The sequence below is a fragment of the Paramormyrops kingsleyae genome, chromosome 14, assembly GCF_048594095.1.
Source record: "Paramormyrops kingsleyae isolate MSU_618 chromosome 14, PKINGS_0.4, whole genome shotgun sequence".
In the NCBI taxonomy this organism is placed as follows: Eukaryota; Metazoa; Chordata; class Actinopteri; order Osteoglossiformes; family Mormyridae; genus Paramormyrops; species Paramormyrops kingsleyae.
In genome coordinates, this window is record NC_132810.1 from 5,020,920 (window position 1) to 5,036,170 (window position 15,251).

At 49.2% G+C, this 15,251-nt stretch overlaps 3 protein-coding genes across 5 annotated transcripts in view; 2 read left to right on the forward strand and 1 right to left on the reverse strand.

Moving 5' to 3' along the window:
• Positions 1–4,579, reverse strand: part of efcab11 (EF-hand calcium binding domain 11) — a 19,462-nt gene extending 14,883 nt beyond the window's left edge. For both annotated transcript variants that reach the window (XR_011982556.1, XM_023828757.2), the window contains exons 1-5: positions 4,391–4,579; positions 4,052–4,147; positions 3,695–3,743; positions 2,170–2,271; positions 728–818 (exon numbers count right to left, since the gene is read on the reverse strand). Coding sequence is in view for 1 of the 2 variants with exons in the window: in XM_023828757.2 (XP_023684525.1) it covers positions 728–818; positions 2,170–2,271; positions 3,695–3,743; positions 4,052–4,147; positions 4,391–4,468 (416 nt within the window). In the remaining variant the exon portion in view is untranslated. The remainder of the gene's footprint in view (positions 1–727; positions 819–2,169; positions 2,272–3,694; positions 3,744–4,051; positions 4,148–4,390) is intronic.
• LOC111852627 (26S proteasome regulatory subunit 4) overlaps positions 1–15,251 on the forward strand; it is a 58,122-nt gene that overhangs the window by 29,811 nt on the left and 13,060 nt on the right. The gene's annotated exons all lie outside the window — the stretch shown is intronic.
• On the forward strand, positions 4,019–14,544 carry tdp1 (tyrosyl-DNA phosphodiesterase 1). Of its 2 annotated transcripts, none has more exons than XM_023828750.2 (16): positions 4,019–4,111; positions 5,156–5,745; positions 6,221–6,264; positions 6,354–6,409; positions 6,608–6,704; positions 6,796–6,830; positions 7,894–7,986; positions 9,495–9,665; positions 9,741–9,819; positions 9,903–10,088; positions 10,915–10,963; positions 11,054–11,120; positions 11,263–11,370; positions 12,835–12,937; positions 13,243–13,348; positions 14,287–14,544. In XM_023828750.2, the coding sequence occupies exons 1-16, from the start codon at positions 4,077–4,079 to the stop codon at positions 14,358–14,360; spliced, it is 1,893 nt and encodes a 630-aa protein (XP_023684518.2). In that variant the 5' UTR covers positions 4,019–4,076; the 3' UTR covers positions 14,361–14,544. The 2 variants fall into 2 exon arrangements, with proteins under 2 accessions (XP_023684518.2, XP_023684519.2); XM_023828751.2 differs by lacking the exon at positions 4,019–4,111 and adding an exon at positions 4,600–4,670.

Here is a 15,251-nt window from a genome sequence, read left to right on the forward strand (position 1 = left end):
TGCACCCTAGAGAATGCCTTCATGCACTAGACTAGTAATCTAATCCAGTACTTATATTACTAATTAGTGGACTGATTGGCTGAAGAGTCCTCACACCTGGGTTTGAACAGCTGACCTAAAGGTTATCCTAAAAACCTGCAAACGCGCTTTGCGGATAAGATTGCCCACCCCAGGTTTAGACTCTTAGCCAGACACTTGGGGTTAAACAGAGCCTTGGGCATGCAGATAAACCAAGCATGGTTACAGGATCTGGCTGTTTACTTGTTGTAAGAAGCATGGCTGGTACAGAATACTCCCACAGCCGAGGTCAATGGCAGGCCACCGAACAGCACCCTGTCTGCACAGGAACATGAAAAGGCAAGGCCTCATTGTCGTGTTCCTCACACTCACGGCTCAGCACTTGTGGTTTGGCAGCTTTGCCAGCACGGGACTTTCCTGTCAAATGTGGTTGTTGCCGTTAGCAACGGAAAAGCTCAGCCGTGGCGTACACAGCCAGCCCCTGAATGCACAGCACTCCGGGTGCCCGAAACCCATCCGCTTTAGGGCACCCCCTTCACCTGCAGGGTAAGGCGAGTACAGCGGGGCTGTAAGCTGTGAACATTACACCCTTTGCTGAGGTCACCCGGACCTCCTGACCCCGGAAGTATTTATGCCAAGAATGACATGGCAAAGGCCATAAACACAGCAGGCGTACAGGCTGTGCTTCTGCAAACAGAGGGCAACTTACCAGAAGGCCTCTTGTATGGTCCGGTCTGGCAGGAGGGGAGCCAGGCGAGAAAAGACTCTTCTGAAATCCTCCAGGGTCAGAAAACCACGACCTGCAGAAACAAGGTTCTGAAAATGAGGGATCTATCTAAACTACACCAAATCATAGACAGTGCATACCCCAGGAAACTCAAAACACCCTCCTCAAATGTTAGCTGACGCCACAAGTTACTTTGGCCAAGGGAAAGCTGCTCACAGTCCAAGATCATGCCTGTGGTTCTATCAGACCAGCCTAGGTTGGACTCCTGCTTTTGAAGGTTCAGCTACAGTCAACCCCTCCTTCAGACCCTAGGGGACACTCCTGTTCTGGGGCAGTTACTCTGTTCACTGTCTGATGCCAAAGTGAACTGAGATATCCAGCCTACCCATTACTCCTACATACAGCTGTGCAGTGATGTGATCATGCAGAGCGCGCTATAAGTAAAGTACGATTTTAAGAGAAAATTACACACAAAGGTGACCTGAACGGTAGGGTGGGAATGGCCAGGCCCAGAGCATAAGGTGTACTATGACTGGCCAAGTGCTCTGAGGCTGCACAGAGGCTGAGATCTGGAGCTGCTATGCTGTGCTACTGCAGCAACCACTTGAATGTTAGCGCCCTCCAGTGTTTATGCCACACATCAGAGTCACTATAGACATGTACCAGAGCCCAGACAGCAACACAGTACAGATGCCTGTATGATGATCAAAATGGCACACTGGATCAGAATCATGATCCACGCATGTCGGGTCGGGGTGCTCCTTGAGAGCAACTTCATCACAAGGTCTGGCTCACTGTGTGACCACACCAGGGCGACACTGGCAGGGGGCAGGCCCATGGAGCTGGGGCTCTGCTGCCGTTTGGCGACAGGCCAGAGCCTTCAAGAGGAACGAGGCCTGGTGCACTTAAAGCCCAAAGACCCAAGGGCATTCTGGGAGAGAATGACTAACACATCAAACAACTGGCCTGCAAACAGCCTGGCTACAAGCAGACATATAGGAGACTCTTTGTGTTTGGGCTGTTTCGGTCACACTTTCAGTACACCCCAGCGTGTGGGGGTCATTAAGCAGACCTACCCACAATGGCACTTTGGCACACTGTATGCTGGGTAAAGGCACAGATCTGACTGGAATGACATTATTCTGGAGGTTACCTGACAGATTCCAAGCCAAAGATGACTTGAGCCCCACATGAAACTGTTGAGCCGGAGCCATCCAGTAGGGAGCGTGACAGACAGAATGCCCACAGGAAGACACTTTTGCTTGGTTAGATAAGCTTTCCTACTGCTGGGCTGAGGTTCTTAGTATCCCTCTTAAGACAGTCGCATGCAGTGATAGTTTCTGTCTTACACATAGGAACCAAATCATAATAATCATGACAGTGCCCCCTACTGACAGAAATGTGCCCCATAAAGAAGAACTCACAGTGTGCATCGAAGACACTGAAGATCTGCCTCGTTCTCTCATAGGGATCTTGAACTGAGAGCTTCCTTCCCATCAGCGACACAAAGTGGTCCATGGGGACACCTTTCCAGAACAGAGAAATCAAGAGAGACATAGTCTCAGCCCTGAAGTCACCATCACCATCATCTGTACGGCCCTCTTCATGGAGAGCACCGTGCGCGCAACACAGAGCGCATATCGGGGGAAACAGTGACCCGCACAGTCCGTTGATGCCGAGGGAACATGCCGAGTGACGGTGGAACGGGGAGCCCAGCCTGTGGAAGACACCGAATGCGCTGACCAAGAGTCTCCGAGGGCACCGAGGTTACAACAAAGGGAACAGAAAAGAGCTGATACACTGAAAAATATGTGAATTATGATTCATTTTTCTGAAAATTTAACTAAAATAACCTCACACACTTCACACACATTTTTAATTAAAAGCCTGTCACTGAAGGTAGATCTCACCGGGAGGGAATAATTCATTACAAAAGTGCTGATTATTCTTTCATTAACTCCGATAATTCATCATTAGACTGGCACTACACCGTCCACGGGGCCGACTTGCGACTGATCCCACAGGACACAAAGGGACCAGCAGTGGAGGAAACGTCAGCGGCGTGGTGGCCTTTCATCTAAGATCGCACAGCCTCCCTCGCTACTGCAGGCCAGCCATCTGAAGCTTGGCCTGCAATGATGAGTTAAAATCTGTAGGGAGAAATGCGAGATGGCCGCAGTGACTGGCTGCGAGTCACGGCCTGGCATGTTGGAGGCGCACGCAGCCGGCACTTACTCCCACCAAATTGTTGCACCCGCCCACCTTGCAGCGGGACGTCCACATGCAATAAGACCAAGTTGCTGGCTCTAGAGTACAACAAAAGTACCCACCTAGGCTTGAGACGTGAGGCGTAACTCTTTGGGAATACACCACTAAGACTGACCTCCAAGAGAAATATAAAAGGTGACAGGCCACAGACTCTGAGCGCAAGGGAGGGATGCAGTACTTGTGGCCCTGTGGTCTATCCAGGATATAATGCTACTGTCCAAGCATAAACAAGCCCCCAGAACATTTCACTGTCACATTTCCTGCTGGAAAACCTCATCAGAACAGCACAGCCCTGTGCACTGCACTAAAGCAATCCATCAATGCTCGAAACAAAGAGACAAATTTCTTACAAGCCTATGTCTATCACTTAAACCATTCCTTAAAGAGTAAAGTTTACTTGTTATGGGCCATCTGAAGCCTGTGTACCTTTCACGCAACTCCTTCGTGTTCTACGCTGTAATAAGAAGATGCAATGCTGGCTGCATCGAAAGCGGTTACTGTCCCAGCAGCCACCGGCAGACCAGCCCAAAAACATCTCGACAGAAGAGCAACACATGGAATATAAGATCACTGCACAGAATGGGAACAGCCTGTGGACATGACCGTGCAGCGATCAAGGTAACTCAGGCAGGCTGAATAAGAAATACAGCAAAGCTGTAAATGACACGGCTTCTACATTACCTGGTAAACTGGCTTTCAGGGCCGGCTCCATGAGGGTGTTTGTTTCTAGCTTTAACAAAAAACACCATTACATTACTTTTATGTATATTATAAAAATGTCATTAAAAAAACACAGATGAAAAAAGATTCATTGTTAAAAGTCCGACATTTCACAACTGATATTGACTAAATGAAATATAATTGAATGATTTCTTAATTGCCCGTAAAACGCAATTGTTCCTCTGAGGCCAGGGTGGAATAACAGTGTGGTACTGCCATCTAGGGGGCGCGGACCGTCATCACACTCAAAGAGGTACGCGTTGAACGGTTTTTACGGATAAACCAGTAAAGGCAGTAGAGTCACGCAAGACGGACTACCTTGGAGGGCTTATAGCCAAACAGCATGACCACGGCCATCTTCAGGTCTTCTCTGCTCAGGTAGCCTCTCTGTCCTTGGTCGCAAAGACGGAAAACCTGCGGGCAAGAAAATGCTGAATCAAACAGAACACACACCAGTTCAGTTATTTTAATTCAGCCGTTTAAAAAACCCAAGACACTACGAATGGAAAACCTGTAGATACGTATTCACTCAACCAGACAAAACACTACTGTAGACATTTTAAAACTACCAGCCCAGACATCAGCTCTCCGAAGACGGTGGGTAACAAGAGCATGTTCTCGGGTGTTAAAGACATAACTATGTACGAAGAGTCTTACTGTGGCAAAGTGTCTTCTGTCAGTATCTGTTATAACCTTTTCTTCTGTCATTAAATATCTTTTTTTATACGAGGACATTTCTATCTTTTTCGAGCGTTCCACTTAACTGACGAGGAAACCGTGCAAAACTGAAAAGGGGAAACAGTTCCGGGCGCCATGGCAACACTAAGGCCTCGCGCGTTTGGCCACGAGTTGAGGCCCCGCCCACCAGAAAACATTGCGGGATGCGATTGGTTAGGCAACGTGGTGCTAGCGCACGCTGACTTTCGGCGCTATTCTGGTAAAGTTATTGTAGTATGCATATTATAACTAACTTCTAATGGACATATTATCGTTTAATTAGCGGATGCGTTTACGTAATCAGAGTCGATTACGTTATCTAGCTCTCCGTCCGCCATGTTTCGTGGGCCGCGTCCAGCACATAGGCGTTTTGCTTTGTATCAGTGTTGCGCGTAAACAATGATCCGCTAATGTCTATTATCCCCATCATGCAGTATTGTGTAAATTGCATTTCCATTCTTCTGTTTGCATTATAAAACGTACTGTCTCACTCATGTAACATCTGCGAAGTGCGGGGTTATTTGACACAACTGTCTAGCTTGTGCATGATGGGCAACGTGCAAAACAAAAATGGTGCATGTGTACGCGCACGCGACATGCATCCTTAATAATTAGTGCAATATTTTTTCTTTGGCTGAGTATTCGAGATGTTACTATGCTTCGTGATTACAAGCTAAAAATTCACAATTCTAAACATGTTCACAGCTGCACGATGTCTCAAGAGAGTCAGCACGGAAAGTGGACGTTGTCCAGCAGTGATGACGAGGATCCGCCTCAGCAAACCGTATCTAAAGCCTTGAATCGCCCCATCCCCGCTTCTACAGATGACCATCACTCTCCACTGGGGGTGCAGCAGGAATCCACCTCCTCATCGAGCCCAGACGCAAAGACGGAATGGCCCCCGGAGCCGCCAAAGCCTGACGGTGGCGCTGTTGGCTCTGAAGCCAGGCAAGCAGCCCATTATAACCAGCAGAACCCAGTAAAGTTTGAAAACAAAGCGCCATCTGCCTCCACGAAGAGAAAGAGAGAGACGGAGGATTCAGGCTGGGCTCTGTCGAGCAGCGACGACGAAGCTGCCGACTCCAGCGACAGAAAACGCAAGCAGCCGAGTCCCAAGAGAACAAAGGTAGAAGACAGACGGCCCCCGAGTCCCCACAGGGAGCCGGACTACAAAGAAGAGCCGGAGGAGTTCTACGAGACCAGTTTGCCTCCGAGTGACGAGATATTCCGTTTTTACCTGAACAAGGTGTCCGGCGTAGAGAAGAAGTACAATACCGGAGCTCTGCACATTAGAGGTGGGCTGCTTGGGCCATGGGGGGGGGGGACGGGGGGGGGGGGGGGACGGGACTTGAAGTGCAACTCCTCATAGTGCCCCAATGCAGACACGTATAAGCAAAATTTAATAATTAATTAAGATTGTAGAAATAGGATCTATTAAGTGTTATGGGAGTGACTCACTGGCTTCCTGTGAGCTACTAGTACAGGGGTGGGCAATCTTATCCAGAAAGGGCCGCTGGGTATGTGGTTTTTCGCTGCAGCTCCCTAATTTGATTACTTATTAGAGGACTGATTGGCTGAGGAGTCCTCACACCTGGGTTTGAACAGCTGACCTAAAGGTTATCGCAAAAACCTGCACGCACACCGGCCCTTTGCGGATAAGATTGCCCACCTCTGTACTAGTAGCTTGTGAGCAATGTATTGGCATCCCTGCCCTAAGCCTCCTGCTTCGGTGTAACCACCTTCTGCTCTCCTTTCTCCTCGTGCTGGCAGACATTCTATCGCCGCTGTTCGGGACCTTGAAGGAGTCGGTGCAGGTAGGAGCTACAGCTGCGACTCTTTCCCACGCTCTCTCTCATACTGATATGCTGTAATAAGCAGTCATGTTTCTTTTCACATCTTCCAGTTCAATTACTGCTTCGACATCGGTTGGATGGTGCAGCAGTATCCCCCAGAATTCAGGTAGGACCCTGACTTCGGGATGAGTACTTGTTATGGGAACTCAGCGTTCCCTCTCATGCCCTGGTTGTGTGATCACATTGGGTAGCACTTCTTTGGAGGTGGAGGGATCTGGAATAGGTGGGTGTGTCTACGTTGACCTAACATGCTGTGGAGCAGTATGGTGTGCCTGTGTTTAACCCAAACATCGGCCCTCCAAAGGGACAAGCCCCTGATGATCGTTCATGGGGAGAAGCGAGAGTCGAAAGCCAGGTTGATACAGCAGGCACAGCCTTACGGACACATCCGCTTCTGCCAGGTCTGCATGTCACGCGTCTGGCCAGAATTCATTATTCTAAATCACTGAATGTCAGATAAGTAGATAAAAGGTTTTGTTTCCGTCCTTCTAGGCCAAACTGGATATCGCCTTCGGAACCCATCACACGTAAGTGGCATTTACTGATAATCAACCGTCATGTTTTTCCAGCAGAGGGCAGCGTGGAGCCTTAGTGCTCTTGTCAGTTGTGACTTTCCTGGCCATTGGTGTGCTGTAGAGATCTGGAGATGTTCCTCCTGGTGAATGGAAAGGGCAACATCCCACACACTACCCTGTATGACACCAGGGGTCCTCTTATCATGTAACATGCTTAAGACTCCTCATAAGTGCAGGTTTGCTTCAGATTGTATGATTCATCCTCCATTAGTTTTTAGGACATTCTGTAATGTGTTAAAGCATCAGCTCTAATATGAGCAATTTAAGGACCTTCTGTTCATAAATCTGGTTCATTAGCCGGAAGGCCAGCAGAAGCAGGACAACCTGCCTGCTGGCACTGTTAATATTTAATGGACTTTAGGGTAACGCACACAGGTGGCTTTCAAAGTGAACAAACACAGTACCTTCTCAGAGCCATGAGTAATTCACTTACCACTAATTTGTACGTGACATTTTAATCAGACTGAAGGGGGGTGATTTGTTTGGTTCACAGTTGGGTTTAATCCATTAATAACTGCTGGGACAGGATCATCTCATTGCACGCTTACATATTTATAAGGGGTGTTTGGTGGGTCTCATATTTTGCATGTTTTATTTAAGGTGTAGTGGACTGACGGGGGCCAGGTTGGTGTTTGATGTGTTTGATCTTTGCGGTAAACACAGCTTGACTGAACTTAATCGAGAAAATGACGGAAACGCCATAATCTTATTTTAACACCTAGGTTGTTTGTCCTCATTTTCTTTCGTCATCCTAAATGGCTGGTAAACGTTCTGCGATTGGCCGGCCCAGCCGCTCGTCGCAGAGCCGAGCTTCGTGATTGGTGGAAATCTTCCTCATCATGTGGCGGCTCTGTTGCTGCAGCCTGGAAATTTAGTAATGGGGAAAATCCCCAGGAGTGTGCTTACTGGTGCAGGCTGGCGGCTTCGAACACCCAGCACATGGCGTGCCTGTGTAAAGCACACGTTCGCTGGACGGTGCGCTGACAGGCTGCCCCTTTCCCCCCCCCCAACGCAGGAAGATGATGCTGCTGTGGTATGAAGAGGGGTTCCGGGTGGTCATCCTGACGTCCAACATGATTCCACACGACTGGTACCAGAAGACACAGGGGTGAGAGGAGATGAACAGTCGCGGATTGATTCGGAGCTGGGCTATTAGTGACGTGCTGCCAGAGGAGGTCAATGCTTCTGAAGTGGAGCATGTTAGGTACACAAGGAGAGCGAGAGAGAGAGAGAGAGATAGAGAAACTAAAAGCAAACTGCAACAGCTGCTTGACGGCAACAAAATGTGAAATCAGTACAAAGTGCGATTTAACATCCTTCACACCTGTATCTCACTGGAAGGACTGTCGCGCCAGTGCCACTGGTTTTGGGCACACGTGGGAGCCGGCCCGCTTCGTGTCCATAAGGGGTGCTGCGCAATGAGCAAAGTTAAAAACAAGTCTTTGTCGGTTGCCATGACGATGCGGCGAGCAGCTATTCCCAGATTAAATGAGCCGTGTTTCCCCCCCCCCCCCCCTAAAAACAGAGGAACTCGCAGCGTCAGAGGCTGAATAACCCAGTTTCAGGTCGGAACTTAAAGCGCAAACACAGTAAGGGGATCATTTTAAAATCCTGAATACAGTGGGGAAGTTGTGTAACGTCTCAAACTTCACTTTTGGAGTGCGAATGACTAGGTGCAGTTTTCTGTGATGACATCAGAGGTGCCCGTTACTCCGTCTGCAGACCATCGCGGCTTTGCAGACCATCGCGGCTGTGAGACATTAAAGGGATGGTGGCGTCAGGAGGTCTTGGTGGGACCTCCAGCAGGAACCAAGGCTCTAAAAGTTTCACACACCCTACCTCTCGCCTGGGGGGGGGGGGGGGGTGTTTTTATGGGCCTTGGGTGGAAAGGGGCCCCTAATTAGTGTGTGGATCTACCGAGGCCCCCTCCCTAAAGTGGAAAAATCTGCCAAGGGACCCCCCCCAACCCCTAGGTCACAAGAATGAGCTACGGGGGCCCAAGGTGACATTTTTCTCTGAACACGGCACTTTTGGGGAACTCCCCCATATTCCAAGTGTGGAAAGGCTTATAAACACTCAGCATCCCATAGATCAGATGAGATTCAGCTTTGGAGTCATGCAGAGTATGAGTACAATGCCAGTGAGATGCAGGTAGCACCAGAGCAGAACTGCAAGCATAGCATTATTTACAGAAAGTGTCAATTAACAGTAAAGTGCAGAATTATAATGCATGAACAGGAGGCCGAATGGGTATTCAGGGTCTGCTGTATGGAAGTATTATGTATGTATGTATGTACAGATATATACAGGTTTGTGTTATTTCATATGTATTTGTCATGAATAGAAAGCAACAGTAAAGGTACAGAATATAAATCCATAATTAAAAAATAAATAATATTATGAAAAGAAAACATACTATATATACTTGCACATGCACACCTGTCAGTCTCTTGCGAGGACTGTGTCTGTTCATGCTGGATGAACATCAGGCCGCATTTGGGAGTTTACAGAGATATGAGACGCACTGGTGCTTCCAGTGGGTTTACTGTTAGGAGGTGGGTGGGCCTCTGTCAGTCCTCACCTCCTGTATCGCTTTGTCACCACTCCCACCCCCAGGCTGTGGCTGAGCCCCCTCTACCCCCGGCTCCCTGAAGGCAGCCCCTCGTCGGCAGGAGAGTCCCCCACCGGCTTTAAGCGCGACCTGCTCGACTACCTCCGCTCCTACCGGTCCCCTGAGCTGGAGGAGTGGACCCAGCGCATCCAGGAGCACGACCTGTCTGACACCAGGTGGGCCGCGCTTGACGTACTGGGAATAGGGGCCACGGGGCGGGGACTCACCCAGGGCTGTTTGTGTCTGTGCAGGATCTACCTGGTGGGCTCCACGCCCGGCCGCTACCTGGGGGCTGACATGGACAGGTGGGGCCACCTGAGGCTGAGGAAGGTGAGCGACTCTGTAGCTTCAGGACGCTAACCCCGTCCAGGCGGCCGCACGATCTCCGCTGACTGCCATCTCCTTCCTCCAAGCTGTTGAGCGAACACACACGGCCGGTCCAGAGCGAGGAGCCCTGGCCAGTGGTGGGCCAGTTCTCCAGCATCGGCTCGCTGGGCGCGGATGAGACCAAGTGGCTGGCTGCAGAGTTCCAGCAAACGCTTACTACCCTGGGCAAGGGCGGGAAGGCCCTGGGCAGCCGGAACACGCCCATGCACCTGGTGAGGGTCTTTGTACGTGGATTAACGACTTAACCAGATTTAATTGCTGACTATTTAACTGCATCCCGGATTTCCTGGTTCTTCAAAACTTGTTGAATTGTTAATCCCAGCAATCAATCTGTAAGCTCAAACCATATTAGATATATATTACATTTTTAGAAAGTTTGTGTAGTTGCTATGTCACAGTAAAATGCAGAAAAAAGGTTTCACACCATTGAAGTTACATTTATGTGTATGGTATTTGGCAAGTAAGAGCAGCGGTCCAAATCAAGTGCGTGTTGAGTTTTCGTCAAGGTCCTTTAGCGTATCAGGATGAATCGCTTCGGTTAGGAGGGAATAATACTCAGTGGCAGTTTACTAGTGCCGTATATTAGAAGCCAAACTCAAAGTAATCTCCGTAACAATGGTCAGATATCAAGATCACGTTTTTTTTTTACTTTACAATTATTTGTGCAGCCATACTAGATATCGAATAATATCGAAAGCGAGAATGCAATTCTTACAGAGCCCGCAAAGTCCCCAAAAAATAGGGAAGAGGTAGGTGAAAATAGACACCCTCACTTTCATTGTTTATGGAAGCGCGCAATTATCTCTGATCATTTAATCCATCTTGGCTAATCCAATTCTCCAGCGGCTTTGAAGAATTGAAATAGCTGGATAACCATATCCACAGTTAGATGATCCAGGATGAGTCCTTTTATCTTGGATGTTTTAATCCATGAACGAACACCCCCCAGGTCCTAGAATGGCAATCAGGCCAGTTAGGGATACTGAACTTGTTTTTAGCAATAAAGCTGTGGAAACAGCCTGTGAATCCCCCACCCAGGTGTATCCATCCGTGGACAACGTGAGGACCAGTCTGGAAGGCTACCCAGGTACACCCACCTGCTGCCGGCCAGGTGATGCTAGGTGTTGCGCTCACAGGGGCTGCACCCCCACCCCCTGATGCTCTCCCTTCCCCGCAGCCGGCGGGTCCCTGCCCTACAGCATCCAGACAGCCCAGCGGCAGCTCTGGCTCCACTCCTACTTACAGTGAGTATAACGGCTGTCCGACGGTGGCTTTCGGGACACGACAAGCTAGCTGGTGTGCATGGAGCAGCCCTGTGGGAGCCTGGGTCACAAGGTACGACAGGAGATGGTAATGATCATGGCTTCTCTGGCATGTGCGCCGTAGCCGCTGGATCGCCAAGGGAACGGGCCGAAGCCACGCCATGCCCCATATCAAGACCTTCATGAGGGCCTCGCCCGACTTCACCGAGCTGGCCTGGTTCCTGATCACCAGGTAAGGCCCTCACGCCGGTCCGCATGACGCACTCAGAGCTGCTGCCGTTTGGAAGAGGCCAGAAGTGGTGGGCTCTCTGGGTACCTCACCATCAGGGAGTCGGTGGAATGGGGGGGGGGGTCTTGAATCGGATCTCCAGTACTCGGTCTAGCCTTCGCCAGCTGCGTTTGGTCCTGGGGGGCTGAACCGAAAGGTCTGCCAGGGCTGCAGCCTGGGAGATAATGCCAGTGAGAGCAGAAATCCTCCTTTAGCAGTGGATCCATACTTGCCCCGGACACAGCAGCACTGAGTATGTTCCTGCTGTAGATGATGAGGACAGGAGCCCAGCTGAATTCATCACCAGTGTGTATACACTTCATCTTCAAAGCTTTAGATTGTTGAGTACGCTGAGTATGGGACCAATTGGATATCAAGGATACATTGGTTGCATCCTTAACAGAAAAGATCAATCCCATGATTCATTGCGCCCCAAGTTCATTCTTGGGAGGCAAGTTAGCAAGACTAGTCTTGCCAAGACCACAAGTACGGTCTGCGTTCTTAGTATTGAGAAACACGCTCGGACAAACTTCAGCCTTTGTTTTCCCACACCAGAAAACCCTTAAAAGGTCCTGCAAGCAAACATACAGGCGTGTATCCTCCAAGCATGTTGTGCGTGTGGCCCTGTCGCTCAGCAACCGTTGCCAGGCAGCCAGTGTCATAACTAGGTTCCATTTATGTCAGCCTCCCATGAGCACCGTAACACTTCTGTTCGGCACGTGCAGAAATTGCTTTGAGTGAGAGTCAGAGACCTCTTCCCGTACCAGTTGCTGTTGGGTTCAGTCAACAGCACAAAGCCCGGTCCCTATCTATAATCTGACATTCCAAGAGGGTTAGGGTTAGCCCTTAAAAATCACAAACATGTCTGTTTGGGTTAGGGACACCCCCCGATATCAGAGATTAACTGGAGGTCAACCATCACAACTCCATACACACCCCATTCATTCATAAAAATAGACTGCTATACTATTAAACATTCCTGGACAAGTGTGTTCAGTCACTGAGCATCCCTTATTAGCAGTGTGGAATAAGTGTGCCCACACCTCCAGTTATGGATGCTCAATCTCATGGCCAAGCATGAGGAAAGGTCACGATGGTGCACTGAGGGGTTAATCAGTTCTGGGCCACCACACCTTCCTGCTCCACCTCTCTGTGGCTCCGTGGTCCTTGCAGACTGAGCTAGCTTCAACATTAGAAACGCTCTTTCATGAAGATGAAAGCCACATCAGATGCAGACCAGATCACATGTAGCTTAGCGACCAGCAGACACCTGAAACCTTAGTGTAGCTTCAGAGGGACCCAGAGAGAGTTGCCCAGTTTGAGCCTCGACCAAATCACCTCCCGGTCGGCCTCCTGTGGCCGTCTCACTGTTCCTCATGTGTTGGTTCTCTGTGTGAGATCGTCAGTCACAACGATTCCCCCCCCCAGTGCCAACCTGTCCAAAGCGGCCTGGGGTGCCCTGGAGAAGAACAGCACCCAGATGATGGTGCGTTCCTACGAGTTGGGAGTGCTGTTCCTACCCTCTGCGTTTGTGAGTATCCCCTCAGTGTTCGACGAGCACAGACTCAGCCGACCGTCAATTGCACTTAATTAAAACAACAGCTGGAACAGGAATGTACTGTAAAGCCGCTCAAGAACAGGTTCTGTGCCTGCAGGAGGCTGTGTTAAATTCAGAGAGGGTCTTTGTAAACATAAGCCAGAATAAACAGTCACCCACCCCTACGAGATGTGTAGGCTATCAGCGCCAAACAGAGAGAGCACGGCTTCACTGAAGTTCACTGGTAGACATCTCCAGCGTTTGCATGTAAACAAATTCTGTATCATTTTGTCTTCAAGAACATGAAAACATTTCGAGTCCAGAAGAATCCATTTCCCGCTACTGGCCCCTCCACTTCTTTTCCAGTGCCCTTTGACCTTCCTCCCCAACGCTACGGAAGTAACGGTGAGATAGCTGCAATTCTCCATGACAGACATCAAAGAAGCATGTCCTTTTGATTAGTCTTGTTGACACTGCTTTAGTAAAAGGGATAATGTACATCCTAACCAAAGTAAATTAATGTGAAATGAAACCAGTAACTGCTTTTGACCTAAATAAATCAGACAGGCGTGAAAAGAGAAGCCCAGTCATGCTGGTTTTCGGGCTGAATTGGAGATTTGTCTCAGGTGATCCACGCGGTTTGCTTTGGAAACACTTTGAGGTCAGGTAGTGTGGTGGGTTTCAGGGCTACACCAGTGGTAGCAGACGTACATGAAGTCAATCTAGGAGTAAAATAACTACATTACTCACCCTTAGTGACACTGCATGAGCACAGTTTGTAGTCCCTATGGAGCTATAAACTCACGAGTCTCATTTCCTTCAGCACTGTACACAGCGCCTCATCCCTCCATCATAACTGCCCCCAGCCCCATTTACTGTAGATATGTTGCTTTGCTAATTTAGTTTTTCCAGAGCTGACTGATCTTGCTTCCCCCCCCCCCCCCCCCCGGGGCCATGCCCAGCTTTGCAGTGGCTGTTTCCATGGACACTGGTTCTCTGTGTGGGCCTATAGGCCATGCCATGAACAAGTCCGGTTCTGCTCTTGCTCTCCTCTTCATGTTTTACGGGTTCTGTTCCTTCTGATCCCGCAGATTTATGGTCCTCCAGAGCTCAGGGCTAAGCTCGACCGTCTTTACGTTTCCCACTCGCCAGGGGAGCTCAGGGTGCCGTTTACTTACCTCATTACTACAGTTTACATTCGCATGAACTTTGCAGTGAATACAGCAGACTTATCCACACTTGAAACAAAGTCTGTTAAATATGTATCTTATGCCACATCCAAGGTTTCCACGGCATTTTGCTTCACATGGTTACGGTTGTCAAGGCCTCTCTCGCATTTTCAGATCAGCCTTGGATCTGGAACATTCCCCACACGCAGGCCCCGGACACCCATGGGAATGTGTGGGTTCCATCCTGACCTGGATCCATGTTCAGCACTGGAGGACTCAGGACGGTGTCACTGCAGTTCACCTATACTCACTGCTTTTTTTTTTTTTGCTAGTCCCTTAGGGGACCTATTCTGCTGTATTATTTTTATTTAATGACCCACTGTTTATCATTCTGAAACAAAATAAATGGCCATTTTTATGTGCACAAAATAGTTACAGGCTTCTGCTTCTTTTAGTAGATCAGAAAGTGTTGAGAGTCATAGACCCACCTGTTTGGTTGCAGCAGCCGCCTTCACACTAAGTGGCTCTAACTGTTCAAGATCATCTTGGTACAATTAATAAAGGAGACGGCAACTGTTAGATTGAAGTTCTTTGCCGTAGAAGTAGTCAGACATAGCAGCTCTGACACATCTGTTGTGACACTCGCACTTTCAGACTCTTATGCTCGCCCAAGAAATCTTATGGCCAATCGATATTATTCCATTATAAACCTATAGTTAGATACATCAAAAGAGTTGGGGTAGTTTGCAAACCTTACTTGTGCAGGACTTGCCTCGAAAATCTCACTCCAGCCAGCTGAATAAAGTCGGCAACCCTGGTTAAGGTGACGCGTTTTCAGAGCCACACGCGCTGCGGTTGATACGTTACTGTCTCTGCGTTATGACATTAGAGAAACGTGGTGGTGCCGGCGTAATGAAGGGATCTCTGCGATGCGAAAACGTAACATTTGCGCAAATCAGTTGCTGCGTGTTACGGATTTAAATCTGGAAACCTGTCGGCCGATCAGAGGGGTCACCCGGAATCTTGCTTTCTTTGAGATTGCTGGGCTTCAGCGTTCGGCCGAACTATCATCCGAGCATCGGTCAGGTGTGGGTGGCGCACAACACATCGCCGCCAGCTGAACCAGGAATGCCGAAGTC

What these genes read in the sequence shown, in the direction of transcription:
- tdp1 (XM_023828750.2), top strand. Translation starts at nt 4,077, where the DNA reads ATGACCACGGCCATCTTCAGGTCTTCTCTGCTCAG. An exon ending in CAGTATCCCCCAGAATTCAG is followed by an intron (nt 6,410 to 6,607) that starts GTAGGACCCTGA and finishes GGCCCTCCAAAG; the next exon opens with GGACAAGCCCCTGATGATCG. An exon ending in CCAACGCTACGGAAGTAACG is followed by an intron (nt 13,349 to 14,286) that starts GTGAGATAGCTG and finishes TCGCATTTTCAG; the next exon opens with ATCAGCCTTGGATCTGGAAC.